This window comes from Capra hircus, chromosome 16, assembly GCF_001704415.2.
Source record: "Capra hircus breed San Clemente chromosome 16, ASM170441v1, whole genome shotgun sequence".
NCBI lineage: Eukaryota > Metazoa > Chordata > Mammalia > Artiodactyla > Bovidae > Capra > Capra hircus.
Genome location: NC_030823.1, coordinates 11,281,510 through 11,297,752, shown reverse-complemented (window position 1 = coordinate 11,297,752; position 16,243 = coordinate 11,281,510). Strand labels below are relative to the sequence as shown.

Genomic DNA, 16,243 nt, shown 5'->3' with positions numbered 1-16,243 from the left:
CACACGAAAAAAGAAGTTTGTTTAAAAGAAATTTGGGTTGTTTATAGACTATGACTACAAAACTATAGATTCTATGGGAGTTTTGGAGATAGCGCCCAGATAAGCCCTAAATTTTTAATTAACCAATGACATGTTCTGTCCTCTCTTGTAATTTCACAAAGAAGGTGAATAAAGGTAAAGGTTTCACAGTGAAATCAGGCAGCCATAGTTCATCTGCACATTCAGAAGCCAATGAACTTGGGAAGATAAAGAGGGGAGTACAGGGGAGAAGGGAAAAGGGAAGAGAAGAGTGCTTGAGAACAAAAATGCAAGGGTTTTTGGGGGGAAAAGTCAAACTAAACAAGTAGAAAAGGGGGAGTGAACAGTGTTTCTGAGAAAGAATAAACAAATCTGGATAATGGCCTGCTTACTACATAATGTTTGGCACAGTTTATTCATTAGCTAATACCAATTACTGCCAGAGTTAGGCTGTGGCTAAAATAGACTTTAATTTGATGTAATCATGGACACTTGATGTTGTCTGTGAGATCTCAGACACACGTGTCAGTGTCCTCATCCTATAGCAGCTCTGCAGTCAGATGCCCCTCTGGTTTCAGACACATTCTCAGTTGCCCAGACCTGCTTTCTGTGGACTGACTCACATTTGATTTGATTCTTGGGTATGGTTTCTGCCAGGAAAAGGAAAAAAAAAAAAAAAAAAAACCATCAACACTGCAAATCTCTTTCACTGTTAGTTCTGAAGTGATCTACTGTGTAAAACAACTCCGTTTATAAAAAGAGAACTGAAAGGTGGACTTTCTCTCTGGTATTCCTGGGATTAATCCATTGTCTTTTCCCCACATCAGGGGGAAATCTGTATAAAGGGAGGGGGGTAGTCTTAGGTCTTCTCAGAAGTTTTCATTGTCTGTGCAAGGTGAAGAACGATCCATTGAAAGATATAAAGGATGAATTCTAACATGTAACCACCTATAAGACAGTTGTTTGATTAAAGACTGTGGCTTCCAGGACTGAACAGGATCATGTAATTTCTTGATGCAGCCACTATGCTCTGAAGAGGCTTCAGTTTCCCTGGGAATCAGCTGATGTCTCATGGTGAGCAAGCCAGTCAGGAGAGGGACAGGTGAGTCTGGAGATCACCACAGATGCCTCCAGCCCCACAGGGACATCTGAATTCTTACCCCACTCCGCCCCAGCTTCCCTGCCTTCTTGCACACATCCACCCTCTTGCTGTAATTGATTGTAAACATTACTAATCACTTCACTCTGTTTGTATTACCTGCTCACTCTTTCATGTGGGGAGGCAAATACACCTCAACCCTGCTTAAACAGAATGTGAGAAAAGAAACCCCGGGCTAGGAGAATGGAACGAACTCCCACACAAACCAGGCTGCTTATAATAGTTCTGTACACTGTCTTTGGTGTGTTAAGATCTCACTGTCTCAACCAAGAGCCTGGGCCAAACAGCATCACAAGAGGAACAGCTAGAGAGTCATAAACAAGATACCAGATCAAGATGAGACAGAATTTAAAACCTGACAGTGATAAAGAAAAAAGGCAAATATTTCTCTAAGTAAAAATGACCTGATTTTCACAAAGAAAATAACAAAACTGTAGAGCAGGTTGTAAATGTATGTATCCTGATCTTCCATATCACCTGAGACAAATGATAAAAAGAGATTATGTGCCTGATCTAATTTTGAGTTCCCATCAAATATATTGTCCTGGCTTTCTGCTTCTAAAAATCCAATTGAAAGCAAAACACATAGGAGGAGAAAACAGAGACAGGAAGAAACTAGAAGAGGGGCTACGTTTGGAACTGTTGAATAGAACCTTCCCAGTTGGTGGCAGCCATTGCCTCAATTTGGAGGTATTCCCGGTCTAAAGCAAATTCATACTTTACAAACATTCTGAGGCCTAGCTTAAGCTTAGTTGGCCTTCAAAGGGTTAGATTGTTTAGCATTTCCTTTTATCACTTGAGGTACTCCCAAGATACTTCAATTATCATCCTGTTTGCCTGAGCTACTTCATACTCAAAATGGGGTTCCTGACACCTGCAACCATGAAAATTCCATCTTAACAACAGACATCACAACAGAAACTTTCCACCACTCCTAACTCAAAATGAAATAACTTAGTGCTTTTCAACCTCATCACAGATTGGCTCAGAAACCAGAACTGGAAAAGGTCTGCAGTTGGAAGTGATCAATATTTCCAGCTATGAGTATCTGTAAAAAGCAGATGGTGAGAAAATTAAATTGGGGCTGGCAGAAATGGTCTGTGATATTTCCACATCATTAACATCTTGAACATACACATCTCTAGCATATTAGTTTACAAAAACACACTAGCTAAAAGCAAAGGAGACCCATGACAAATAAATATTGATAGAGCAAGGAATGGTGTGGAAGACTGGCCCAGTGAATGCAGAGCTGCTATGCCAGGAGCCTTGCCTTTGGAGCAGCTGGTATGCCAAATTTACTGAGTTTTAAGAAGTCTAGGCAAAGGGCCCTTGCCTAAGGATAAAAGTGTAAAATACATTACCTATAACAAATTACATCTAAACCCTAATTTTTCTGGGTCTAGTCTTGATCACCGTAGAACCTCAAAAGGAGCAAAAATCTCCCTCTGCCACTGTCATGGGGGAAACTGCTTAAGAATCTCTTTTGACTTCTACACAGAGGAAACTGGCAAGTAGTTAGCCGATACAATCAAACTCACAAATCAGGCCAAAGTTAGAGCCTGGTACTGAAACCACAGCCCTTTGAAATGCAGCAAGATTAGCACATCACTAGGACTTGAGGGACAAAAGACCTTTCATTTAATTTTTTTTAGGAAACGAAAAAGGGGATAATGAATCAAGCCTACTGGAAAAGTATAGGCACAGGAAACTGTGGAGGACCACAGACCGTCTGACCCATGAAAGTCATAGAGTGGGTCACCACTGACTTTACGCTGTTCACCTAAGAAGGAAGATTATGACTTATTTTGAGAGTAAGACATTTATGATGGAGTAAGTCTCCAGTGGGCCCAACATCACTACTTGGTAAAAAAAAAAAAGTAAGTAAACACGAAAGTAAAACTTTAGAAAAGACATGAAAAAATGCAGTTAGGATAATCACAAGAAATGAGTGGAAAGGATAGAACATGTCAGGCAAGATAGACTCTTTCAGGAAAATCACATAAGTAATGGAGAAAAATAAAGGATATAAGTCACTGTTGTTAACCATTTAAATGTGCAGTAAAACCAAAGGCAAATCACTGGAATCAAGTTGTTAGAAACTTGAAAAATTAACATAGTCATTTATTGAAGCTATTCTCTGATAACTAAAATATATTTTCCATTAAAAATGGCCTCTCCAATCTGACCTTTGAGCATCTTTGCCTTTGCATTTATGTTCTGTGTCTGAAACAGAACGTTCCAGTCCGACTGCAAATAATGTGTCAATGTTCTTGTAGCACAGTTTTCATTTATCTGAACTTGTGAATAATGCTAGCTTTAGCACTGGCCCAATTTTATTTGCAAAGCATAATCAAATAGAGTCTGACAACACTACTCTCTCTTGTTGAAACGATTATAAATCATGGGTGAAAATAAATGAAAATGAATCCAATGTGCAGGAAGGATATCAGAGATAATAACATTAAAGGTGGGTTTATCGATGAGAATGTTATTGGTAAGATGAGATCCAGGGGTGAGTGAGGTGAATCACATGAGCCCAGTTCACTGAAGGTCATTTTCTTATAATCTCTTAAATTATAGAAAGGAGAGGTTGGGTGTTTACTATAAGTAGATTAGAACAGGGTGAGAAAAAGAAACTAGATTCTTATCTTGCTCGGTTTGCTATTACTGAGATCACTGAAATTTCCCAAGTTGCAAAGAGCTTCTCTTATAAAACCTATCAGTTGACTTCTTCATTTAGAAAATAAACCTGTAAACATGTCTAAAATGTTCGATCCTTTTCTTCATCAATCATATCAAGTAAGTAACAATGACCCCATCAATGTTCTACTTAGAACCAGAGAAAACTCTTTCCAAATTTACTTTTGTTGAAGCTTTTCAAATTCTATGAAGTGTAGCTGAAACACTATCAGTGGCCTTACCCACAAGCCTGGAAAGTGAAGGAGACAAAACAGACACAGGTAGTGACCTTAACTTAAATCCCTAACCAGTGAAACTTTATGCAGATTCAACAAAGCTTTTCATAGACTCTTTTAAACTCTGCAAATTATATGGGCCTCCATAGGGAAAGAATCTTAAAAGAAAAAAATAGGAGGGGATACATGTATACATATAGCTGAGTCACTTTGCTGTGGTGAAGCTAATACCATATTGTAAGCCAACTATACATTAAAAAAAAATAAAAAAAACCCCAACAATTCTGCAAAGTTTTGTATGTTCAGATCCATTCTTCCATGGCCTTCATGTATGTAAGAGGTATCTACTTGCTGAAGACCATTTTCTTCACTACAGTTTTGTTTTACTTTCCAGGGGGTGATGCTTTTGCATGCAGAGACGGCCAGAACAGCACGTTGATTCTGTAGTAAATGGCAATAGGATATTTTTAGAAAAATGAAGTACAGTTGATTTACAATAGTGTTGTTAGTTTCAGGTATATACAGCAAAATGATTCTGTTATGTGTGTATATATACACACATATATATACTTTTATTTACATTCTTTTCTTATAGATTCTTATAAGATATTGAATATAGTTCCCTGAGCTCTACAGTAAATCCTGTTTCTGTTTTATGTATGGTGGTGGTTATTTGTTAATCCCATACTCCGAATTTATCCTTCCACCTGCTTTCCTCTTTGGTAACCATAAGTTTGTTGTCTATGTCTGTGAGTTTGTTTCTGTTTCGTAAATATTAACAAATTTATCTGTGCTGTTTTTTAGATTCTGCACATAGGTGATATATTTGTCTTGTCTGACTATTTGTCTGTATAATAATCTCTAGGTCAGCCCATGTTGCTGCAAATGGCAGTGTGTCATTCTTTCTTATGGCTGAGTAATACTCCGTGTGTATATGTATCATATCTTCTTTACCCATTCATCTGCTAATGGACATTTAGGTTGCTTCCAGGTCTTGGTTATTGCAAAAAGTGCTGCTGTGAACATTGGGCTATGACTGTATCTTTTAAAATTAGTTTTTGTCTTTTCCAGAGTGGGATTTCTGGGTCATGTGGTAACTCTATTTTTAGCTTTTTAAGGAACCTCCATACCACTCACTATAGTGGCTGCACCAGTTTCCATCCCTACCAGTGGTGAAGGTGTATTCCTTCTTCTCCACATCTTCTCCAGCATTTATTATCTGTAGATTTTTAAATGTTGGCCATTCTTACTGGTGTGAAGTGAGGCTTCATTGTAGTTTTGATTTGCATTTTATAAAATAACAATATTGAGCATCTCTTCATGTTCCTGTTGGCCATCTGTATGTCTAGTTTGGAGAAATATCTATTTATGTCTTCTACCCATTTTTTGATTGAGCAGAAGTTCTTTAGGGTTAAGGTTAGGGTTTGATTGAGCAGAGCATCAGTTTTTCTTTTATATTGATGAGCTGTTTGTTTGTATATTTTGGAAATTAAACCTCTGTCAGTTGCATCATTTGTAAATATCTTCGCCCAGTTCATCGGTTGTCTTTTCATGTTGTTTATGGTTTCCTTTGCTGTGCAAAAGCTTACAAGTTTGATTAGGTCCCATGCTTATTTTTGTTTTCATTTCTTTTGCCTTAGGACAGTGATCTGAGAACATACTGCTATGATTTATGGCAGAGAGTGTTTTGTTTAGGTTCTCTTCTAGGTGTTTTATGGTGTCATATCTTATATGTAAGCATTCTTGAGTTTATTTTTGTGTTTGGTGTGAGGGTGTGTTCTAACATCATTGATACATGCAACTGTCCAGCTTTCCCAGTACCACTTGTTGAAGAGACTGTCTTTTCTCCATTATATAATCTTGCCTCCTTTGTAGAAGATTAATTGACCAAAGGTATGTGGGTTTATTTCTGGGCTCTCTATTTACAGCACTTTTCTTCTGTCCCACAGTTTCAGAGTTAGTCCCTCCTCAGTACATTCCTCTGTGATGGCACTTTCCACTCTGATGACAAGTATCTGTCTGCCTGACTATACTCTACCCTTCTTTGGACAGATATTTATTCACCTTTGTATCTGGGTTTCCCTGGTGGCTCAAAGGTTAAAGCATCTGCCTGCAATGTGGGGGACCTGGGTTTGATCCCTGGGTCAGGAAGATCCCCTGGAGAAGGAAATGGCAACCCACTCCAGTATTCTCGCCTGGAGAATCCCATGGATGGAGGAGCCTGGTGGGCTACAGTCCACGGGGTCGCAAAGAGTCGGACACGACTGAGCAACTTCATTTTCACTTTCACTTTCACTTTTTGTATCTGCAGTACTTTGGTCTGATATATTGTAGGACTACCATTAAAGTTTATTAAGTCAAAATATTTTGTTTAAATGGATCAAAATTTCTGTTCATGTCACAGAATCTTACCACAGAGATGTATTTCTTATTTTAAAATACAGTCTTATAATCATTATTTTCTCCCGTGATTCCTAATGCCCACAGTAAAATGTCAGCAATGCTCAGCATCAGTTTAATCTATATCAAGATTGGAAAAATTGTTCAGTAAAGCCCTCCCTACAAGAATACAGGCAGCTGGAGGGGAAACTAAATGTAAAATCAAGTCAGCAAATATGAAAACTTATCCCCACTGAAACTGATAGCCATAATCTTAAATGTTTTATTGAACCATATCTCCTAGACATTTTAAAAGGTGACACTGGAATTTTTAATGCATAATATCTCTTCTTATGACACCATAACGGTAGATGTATATCTTACACATTTGTCAAAACGCAAAGAATGTTCAACAGTGAAAGTGAACCGCAACGTAAACTAAGGATTTGGGGTAACAGTGATGTGTCAACGTATGTTTATCATTGATTGTGTAACAAATACACCACTCTGATGTGAGATATTGATGGTGGGGAAGACTGCGGGGGAGGTGGGGGTAGAAGGAATATGCGGGAACTCTATACTTTCAGCTCTATTTTACTGTAAAGCTCCAAAAATAAAGTATTAAGTTAAAAAAAAAAAGATAACATGAAGTATTCCATTTCTTAGGACTGCAATCTGGTTACTCAAGCACAGTTTCACAGAGGAGCTATACAGACAAGATCACGGTTGTGAGAGCCCCTGTTTATCCTATTGACTTTTGTTAAATCCTCTACTATTTCAACCAAAGTTATTGATTAAGTAAAGATGTTTTTTGATCATTTGTCATTTCTTAATAGATTTCACAGAAAGGAAACAGACAGCAACACGTGGTATGACTGATAGGAAACTTCAGTGCCACGCCATGGACCATCAACCCTGCTAATACAGTTCCTCTGGATCTGCCCAGGTCTGGTACACACAGGCTTTGCATGTGCTGCCAAGCAGACTTTGAAACCACAGCTACATTAGTGTGCCACTGAGGTGGCTTCAACAGCCCACTGTGAATTTCAGAGGGATTTTCCCCCTCCCCGCCAATCAGGAGTTTAGTTCTCCATTTGAGCTTCAAAGCACACAATTGTAACTGCATGCAAATGCTTGAGCTTGAAAGTCTATATCAAGGTAGCAAAAGATTGGAGGTTTAAGGAATTACTAATATGTAAGTAAGAGAAACAAATATTTATTTGCTCTCTCTTACCAGAGCTTCCTAACATGCTATCAAGAGAACATTATTTGTGCAAACTATTTCCCTACTTATTGAGAGTTCAGTTCTCAAAAGTGTTAGGACATTGCTGCACACCACCCACCTCCATTTAGACTGATAAATGCGCATAGATTCTCAGAAGATGAACGGTGGTCAATTTTAAAAGTTTATTCAGCTTTAACCCAACATTTCCCAAACTTATGTGGTTCCAGAACCATTGCTGCAGCTGGTATCATAGTTCTAATAACACTTATTAACATCCAAAGGAATTACTGTTACAGAAACATGCTTTGCAAATTATTAGTATATTTTGATAGCAATAATAGTGGCCTTTAAAAATAAACTTTAAATCATTTTTCTCTAACATAACATGTCCACAATTATCTAAGGAATGAGAGGTTATTAAATAAATAAACATGAGCAATGCTGAAGATTTTAACTGAAAAGTAACTATGGACTGATCTACAAGAAACACACAAATGAATGCCTTTATGTCATCCATCTCTGAACCTCATCATTTTTGTCTGGGCAACTTCCAGAGGCCAGCTTATTTTCCTAGTTCTCTTCCTAAATGCATCCCATTATCTTTCGAGCATCAAATGTAAGTAAATTTTTAAATATAAATGTGATTCCTTAAAATATTTTTTATCCTAATGACAGAAATAACGTAGAAAGAATAATACTCAATTCCCTTTTGTCAACTTTATCTAATACTTTCAGAAGCTTGCTTCTCTAAGTAAAATTCATTTTATCTTTTCAGGGGTAAAATATAAACTGGACACTCCATAAATAAATCACACTGTATATACAAACTCTGTAAGAGCTTATATTGAACCAACCCCTCTTCCCTAATTAGTGATTAGTCATCTGGTTTCAGGAGACCCCAGTTCGATTCCTGGGTTGGGAAGATCCCCTAGAGAAGGAATAGCTACCCAGTCCAGTATCCTTGGACTTCCCTTGTGGTTCAGCTGGTAAAGAATCTGCCTGTAATGTAGGAGAGTCTCCTGGGTTCAATCCCTGGGTTGGGAAGATCCCCTGGAGAAGCAGAAGGCTACTCATGCCAGTACTCTAGCCTGGAGAATTCCGTGGACTATATAGTCCATGGGGTCACAAAGAATCAGACACAACTGAGCGAGTTTCACTTTCATGGGGTTTTATTTTAATTCTTGATTTTTATTAAAGCTAGACTATGTCTCTCCAGAGACATCATCATCTAAAAATTATATTATTGGCCTGGCTGAATATATTCTTGTTTTTACCATGAGCAGTTTTTATCCTGATACTGTGCAATTCTTTTGTATCAATGTATTTGCATATTATGTCATATTTTATGTTAATGATTTTTTGTTTACATTTTTAAAATTTTACTTTATTCAGAGTTGACTCATTGGAAAAGACTCTGATGCTGGGAAGGATTGGGGGCAGGAGGAGAAGGGGACGACCGAGGATGAGATGGCTGGATGGCATCACGGACTCGATGGACGTGAGTCTGAGTGAACTCCGGGAGATGGTGATGGACAGGGAGGCCTGGCATGCTGCAGTTCATGGGGTTGCAAAGAGTCAGACACGACTGAGCGACTGAACTGAACTGAAGCAGTAGTATACAAAAAACTCAGTTTGATATATTACTTATTTGAATTAAATATTAAAATTCATGTGTTCCTTAAGATCATCTTGTATGTCACAAGTAGAATGCCTAGCACACACCTTGGAAAACACATGGAAATCTTGCCACGGAAATAAGGGATGAGATGTGAAGTAGGGAAAAGTTAGGGTAACTTCTCATAACTCTCCTTCCTACCAGATATATGCATTGCACAAATAAACTAAAAAGTATTTCTATACACTGCTTTCTGAGAGAAAAAAAAAAATTCTTTTAAAATATTGTGATCAAATGAATTTATAGTCAAGGACTATCCAAATCATGGAGGGGACTCATCTGTAGTCTGCATGATACAGTAAATCCACCAAATGAAACGTTTCATTGAAACATGTAGTCTTTATGAAAAAAGCAAGCACCTCTAGAACCAAAGAGTGATTTACCATGTGGTGTGTGTGTGTGTGTGCACCTCTGCAGGCCTCATTTTCTTTCTGTCTGTCTGATCAAGTGACCTAGTCTCACTTGGTTAGGTTTTAACCGCAAACATCACTGTATGCTCATTTTTTTCAAGATACACGTCACAACACACCAAGAAAGGGGGAACTTCCAGCGTCTGTGGCAACATCACTTGATAAACAGACTTGTCTGCACAGCGGGGGCCTGTGAGCCGTCACTATATAAAGCGGCAGAGACGCGGACTCACAGACATTTGCCTCTGGAGACGATGCGAGCAGCGGCCATCTCCACGCCAAGGTTAGACAAAATGCCAGGCATGCTCCTCTCTGCGAACCCAAAGGAACTGAAAGCAACTGATCATTCACTTCCAGATGACAAAACGCAGAAAAAGAGGCCCAAGACTTTGTAAGTTCCTTCACTTTATGAATTTGAACTTAGATGATCTTTAACGGCAGAGCGATCGAAAATGAATGGAAGAAATTATGAGCCTTCAGTTTAGCTAGATCAGAGCAAGGACCTCTGAATTTTAAGTATATTTGGTTGTATTTAAAAGTGAATCATGCTAGGGCATTAAATGAAGTGGGAATTCTTCCAGACTTTGGCTCATAAAGAGTGGCTCACTCTTTAATATAGCAATATGTTGTATCAGCTTTTTTTATTATGACCTGATTCCTTAGAGAAGTTTACTTCATGTTCTTTTCTTTTTAATAAAAGGTATTGTACTGAAGAAACATGAATATTTACTTTTGTGTCTTTTGTAGCGGAATGGACGTGAAAGCATACCTGAGATCTATGATCCCACATCTGGAATCTGGAATGAAGCCTTCCAAGTCCAAAGACCTGTAAGTATACTAATACATGGACCTGTCACTATAAGCAGCCTGTGCATTAGCTCTATATTCTAACATGACAGTAATACTAATATAATGGACTTCGTTTCTTTTAAGGAACAAGCCTAATAAGATTAAGCTACATTAGTACCAATGTAAATTAAATACAAATGTGTGTGCATATGTTTGCTATTTATTATACTGTTCGAGTATATTTGGATTTTTTCACATTTTACTGGCAGATACTTTCATAATAATAGATAAGTTTTAATAAAATTTATTAGTTGTAGAGTCTTAGTTTGGGAAATTATCAAAATGCAGCAGCACTCTGATTTCATTTGAGCTTACACTAAAAAATACTAATGGATGTAAATATTGCCCCCTTGCAGACTCTCTGCTGATGAAGTGAAGCAGTGGTCTGAATCCCTGGAAAAACTTCTTGCCAACCAAAGTAAGTGCAGATTAACTGTTGGATATCTCTGGCTTTATCTCAGTGTGCAGACAAATTGAACAGACTCATTAAAGTACAGTGTTGTGGGTGGAGGGTGTGTGGAAAGCTGTCCTCCGGCAGTTGTGCAGCGCTGACACCTTCAGCATGTTATGCCTCCCTGTGGTGTCATGTCTCAGTACTCAGTGCTGCTGCCACCCTTTAGAAAAATTTGCCAAGGCAGCTAGTTACTTCCAGGGGTCATTATGGGAGCTAAACTGAAAATTAGGCTGGGTTTCTGGAGTTTAAAGTTTTAAAAAGTCAATTAAACATCTCAACCACTATTTTGAAAGCTTACCGAAAGGATATATTTTTGTACCATGGGATGTAAGGAGCAGGATTCACTCAGTCCGTTAATTATATTCTCCATTCACACATGCGTTAAATCACTCATTCAGCCCACTTTAATGTGCAGGCATTTTTAGAGCAACAAGGATTCAAAAGCTGTGTCTTGCTGCCTTGAAGGTGGTTGAGACACATGGCATATAATTGCATTATATAAAACATGACACATTATAACATAGATATGATAATAAAAGACTTTTTAAACTACAGAGTCTTGTGGGGAGTTTCTGATGAAGATGGTGAATGAAATCAGCTTGGCTTAACCCTCATCATAGACACTGGGATCCTGTTGAAATGAGGACCTCAGTCAGGGACATAGATAGGCAGCTTGTCCCTATCTGGGGAGCTGATCCTCTTCTCCCAAAAACCCTCACATGGGGTTCAAGTAGTTCAATCTGGTTCACCTGCTTATTATCTGCCTTAGTTTACAATTCAGAAAAACAAACAAACAATGCTATAGAAATGGCCCATTGAAAGGCCTCAGTAATATAATCAGTACAGCATACATATGTGACATACAGGCCTCACATCTTCTGACTTATGTGAGTTGAATGGAGAAATTATATTTGCTAATGATTAGCAAGCAATCAATGCCTTTTGTCACTATTTTATTCCCTAAAATACTCTGCATTCTGGCTGGGTTGGTAGTATAAGAGATTGTTTTTTAATCTGCAGAGCAGAATTTTAATTTGATTAGCAGATGAAAGTAAAGCACAGTTTTGTAGCCACCACTAAGCAGTTGTATGACTCTGACAACTGAATCTGACCGCAGATAAACTATAAATGAAGGGATCTCTAAGGCTTTCCCATCTCTTCAAACAGCTATTTCAGCAGGGGCCAACTCTCTCCTTTGTACACAGAGAATATGCTAGTATTTTTCTTGTAAAATTTCTCCAAGTTATTCATTTATTGGCTCAACTAATTTATCTCACCCCCTCACTCTGTCTTTTTAGCTGGCCAAGACGTCTTTGGAAATTTCCTGAAGTCTGAGTTCAGTGAGGAGAATATTGAGTTCTGGCTGGCTTGTGAAGACTATAAAAAAACAAAGTCTGATCTTTTGCATTGCAAAGCAGAGAAAATCTATAAGGCATTTGTGCAGTCAGATGCTGCCAAACAAGTGAGTATTTAGTTTATTACCATCAGGTTATATGTAAAGGAATTTAGATACAGGATAACATTCAACATAATTGCAAGATGAAATCCTCTCTGAGCATCATGATTTTCACTGCTGTATATCTAAGTGTATTTCTGTAGTTCAGTGCAATGATAATCTAATTTTCTATATCTGTGAAAAGATTAAATAAAAGATTGGTTTTGTAAAACAAGCTAACCTGATAGGGTGGGGTAAGGAGTAAGGTGACACCAGAACTGTGTGTCAGGGGGCCCTGAATGAGCTGGCTCATCTTGGATTAGGAAAAGAAGGGATTAGTGCAATACATGGATTACAGCAGCAGCAGTATTTCCAGTTGGAGGTAAAGCCCACTTCCTGCTAAATATTCCTGGTTCAAGCATCCTCTGCTCCTGCAAATGTGCACATCACTCTTTTTGCTGCATGTGTCACCTTATATAAATATTTAAGAGAGACTGTAAGCTAACTTGGAACAAAGATATCTCTGCCTCTTTGTGATATTTCTTTTTAACTCCTCCACACCTAGCAAAAGGCATGTTTAGAATAGGCATTCAAGAGATATTTGAGCTGATTTAAATAACAGTTTAGAGCCACCATCCCCAGATAGTTTGAAAGCAACAGTAACATCATGAAATATGCAGCAAATGGGAAGTGTATATGAACTAATGCAGATTTCTTTTTTAGATCAATATTGACTTCCGCACTCGAGAATCTACAGCCAAGAAGATTAAAGCACCAACACCCACATCTTTTGACGAAGCCCAAAAAATCATATATACTCTTATGGAAAAGGACTCGTATCCCAGATTCCTCAAATCAAATATATACTTAAATCTTCTGAATGACCTTCAGGCTAATAGTCTAAAGTGACTGGCTCCTGGCTGGAGGGAATTAGTGATGGTATCAAGTACAGAAGGAAGGCAAGAGAGTGGCTCCCTGGGGGAACACTTTGGCCTTTTTGGACAACTCACAGGCCCAAGGGAAGAACCCATGTCTCAGAACAGATTAACATGGAAGCTATCCAGGCTCAGGGCTGAAGACATGTGAGGTGAACATTTAGTGGTGGTAGAAGGAAGGAGACTCTGCGGTACTGTCATAAAATAAAGTGGACCTGCATATTAGAACATCCCTCAGCACTGAGAAGGCCGGGTAACACTCGCCACACAGAAACTGTGAAAAAGGATTTGAAACTGATTAAAACATGCTGTGAGCTTCAAGGTCAAGTGGTATTTATGCTGCATAGTGTTATATAGAGACTGGACTGAGCTGCTGAAATTTCTTTTACTTTGAAAAGTCTGTGTTTCAGAATCTCCATTGCTATTATAGACAAAGTTTTTCGGTGTTGTTTGTTTGATTGTTTTGGGGGCTTGAAAGAGATGAAGAAGAGAACAATGTATTTAACTTAAGCTATTGCCTTAAAGTTGGAAAGTCAGAATATATTTGTAAATTAAATTATCACAGTGTCAATAATAAATGTGTTTTGTATTAAAATATAGAAACAATTTCTGTTTATATTTCCTTGCCATCTTTAAAATCTGGCATTTATTTTTCAGATTTAACAAAACTTTAAGCAAGAGTCTTCTACTTTCTTTTACCTCTTCAACATCAAAAACTATCACCCAATTAATTTATATTATATGTATTATGTGCATGTATTAGACAGAATTCATTAGAAATTCCAGGTGATTCTGAAGATGCTCTGGTTATCCAGGGTCAGGAATCCTGGGGTTAAGAGAGAGTCCTAAAGCCAGGAATTATACATAAACCTGACCACACCATTTCTGCTCCTTCTACTCCACAACACTGCCCCCAACTGGCCAGAAGACATTTCCTAAATCCTCAAGTCTTCAGCAGTCCGAGGTGTTACCTAAATAGGAACACAAGACTGCTCTGTAGGAACACCTACATAAAGATAATCAAGACGATGTATAGCCCAGCATATCCTGTAAAGTTGTATCTTCCCATGCACCCGTGTCCCATGTATAATTGAATCATCAGCCATCCACACACCACAGTGTAATACTCTGCTCATTCTCAGTACACACTAGGTTGTCATTAGGCACATAGCAATGGCGCAATATGTAGATGGGTTTTAATGGTACTGTTCCTGAATTTCCACGGGACAATCCAAATTGTCTTTCACTTAATTCCATGTTTTAGCAGCTAGAACTATTGTAAAAGAGGCTTAGGAGAGAGGTCCAGTTTCATCACCACCATCAGGTATTTCTTTCCCTTACTCATTCTATCACCAAATTCCCTCAGTTATCCTTCTAAAATCTATGTGTGAAGTTGGCATATCACTTGCTCTTTTTCTGTGCCCCCTGCGCTAACATGGGATCTCACTGCTTGCTCATTCATGTGATTTGTATCCTTTTTTTCAGACTATTCTTTTCAATCCATCCTCTGAATAGCCACAGACGTCCCTTTCTGAGACTCAGATCTGGCCATGTCATTTCCCATGACATACAATATAGAATATAAATTTCACTTTCTAGAATTAGAAACATTCACAGTGAGATCTTCAAGGTATAATTTGCATGACTCCCCCTAGGTATCCTTCCTACTTGATATCACTCTGCATTAATTGTCTTTTTTGAAGAAGCCTTCATCTTCACTTTCGGTTAATCTATCTCTACAAATGCTTTTTCCTACCTCCTCCTAGTTTTCAAAATCCAATGAATTCTTCAAGGCACAGGTAGAATTACTCTTCCATAAAGGCTTTCTAACACCTTATATCACTATACAGTTATTTTCAATGTCTACTGGAGGTGAACTGAGTCCATATAAACACAAAACACTGCACCTACTTCTACCACCGCTGTGATGTTAAATAGTTCAGGCCCTTCAAACTGTGAGGAATTAGAAGTACTACTGTCTGATACGCACATTGGTCATAAATTCTATGGTTCTAGTCTTTGTCTTCATAAGGTATCATGTTAAACAGATATCCAATTGAAGGACAGATGATCAAAACAAACGTGCAAGACATTTCTTCATTTTCAAAAGGACAAAAAATGTCGCCATGGCTGCAGCGAGTCAAGATATTGCAAAAAAAACTTGAAAAGATTTCTTTTCATTGGCATTGCTTATTATGGAGTGGATGTTTTACTAAATCATTTACAGAAATATGATTAGAGAAATCCAATCGGCTCACTCCATCTGAGATGTTCAGCTCACATGCTGTGTTCCACTGTGATAGTAAAGCAGTGTCAGTAAGCAGTAAGTATGACTTGTATGTATGCAAATCACTTCATCTAAAAATTAAAAACAAATATACTTTTCTCAGACATATTTTACAAACAAACATAGGCTAGATTAGCTATATTATAGGAGTCTCTGATGATTTGTCATTAAAAATAAGATATTCTGACATATGTGAAGGGAAAAAGAGAGTAAAAGCTGATTTAAACTACCACAGATATAAATAAATGTTGTTAGTACACAGAATTAGAGAATTTCATGCAGTCTAACCTATAGAACATGAAATCCAATCTATAGAACAACAACAACAATATATACTGCCCAACTGCAGAAATACCACTACCTGTCTTGTTAAGACCCGTATCCTAAAAGTGCTACTGAACCAAACTAGGATCCACTTGCCCAACACACATCAAAACTGATCTACTGATAGTAGGCTGTAATGAATCTGCTGACAGCAGGTTGTGCCGAATCTACTGAC

The 16,243-nt window shown here is 38.0% G+C and overlaps 1 protein-coding gene across 1 annotated transcript; it reads left to right on the top strand.

Moving 5' to 3' along the window:
- RGS1 (regulator of G-protein signaling 1) lies at window positions 9,982-14,063 on the top strand. Its single transcript, XM_005690462.3, has 5 exons — window positions 9,982-10,175; window positions 10,532-10,612; window positions 10,990-11,051; window positions 12,386-12,549; window positions 13,246-14,063. The coding sequence occupies exons 1-5, from the start codon at window positions 10,039-10,041 to the stop codon at window positions 13,429-13,431; spliced, it is 630 nt and encodes a 209-aa protein (XP_005690519.1). The 5' UTR covers window positions 9,982-10,038; the 3' UTR covers window positions 13,432-14,063.

Excerpts from the sequence above, each read along its gene's own strand:
- RGS1 (XM_005690462.3), top strand. The coding sequence starts at position 10,039 with ATGCGAGCAGCGGCCATCTCCACGCCAAGGTTAGACAAAATGCCAGGC. Across the intron at positions 10,613-10,989 it reads CCTTCCAAGTCCAAAGACCT|ACTCTCTGCTGATGAAGTGA; the intron begins GTAAGTATACTA and ends GCCCCCTTGCAG. Across the intron at positions 11,052-12,385 it reads AAAACTTCTTGCCAACCAAA|CTGGCCAAGACGTCTTTGGA; the intron begins GTAAGTGCAGAT and ends CTGTCTTTTTAG.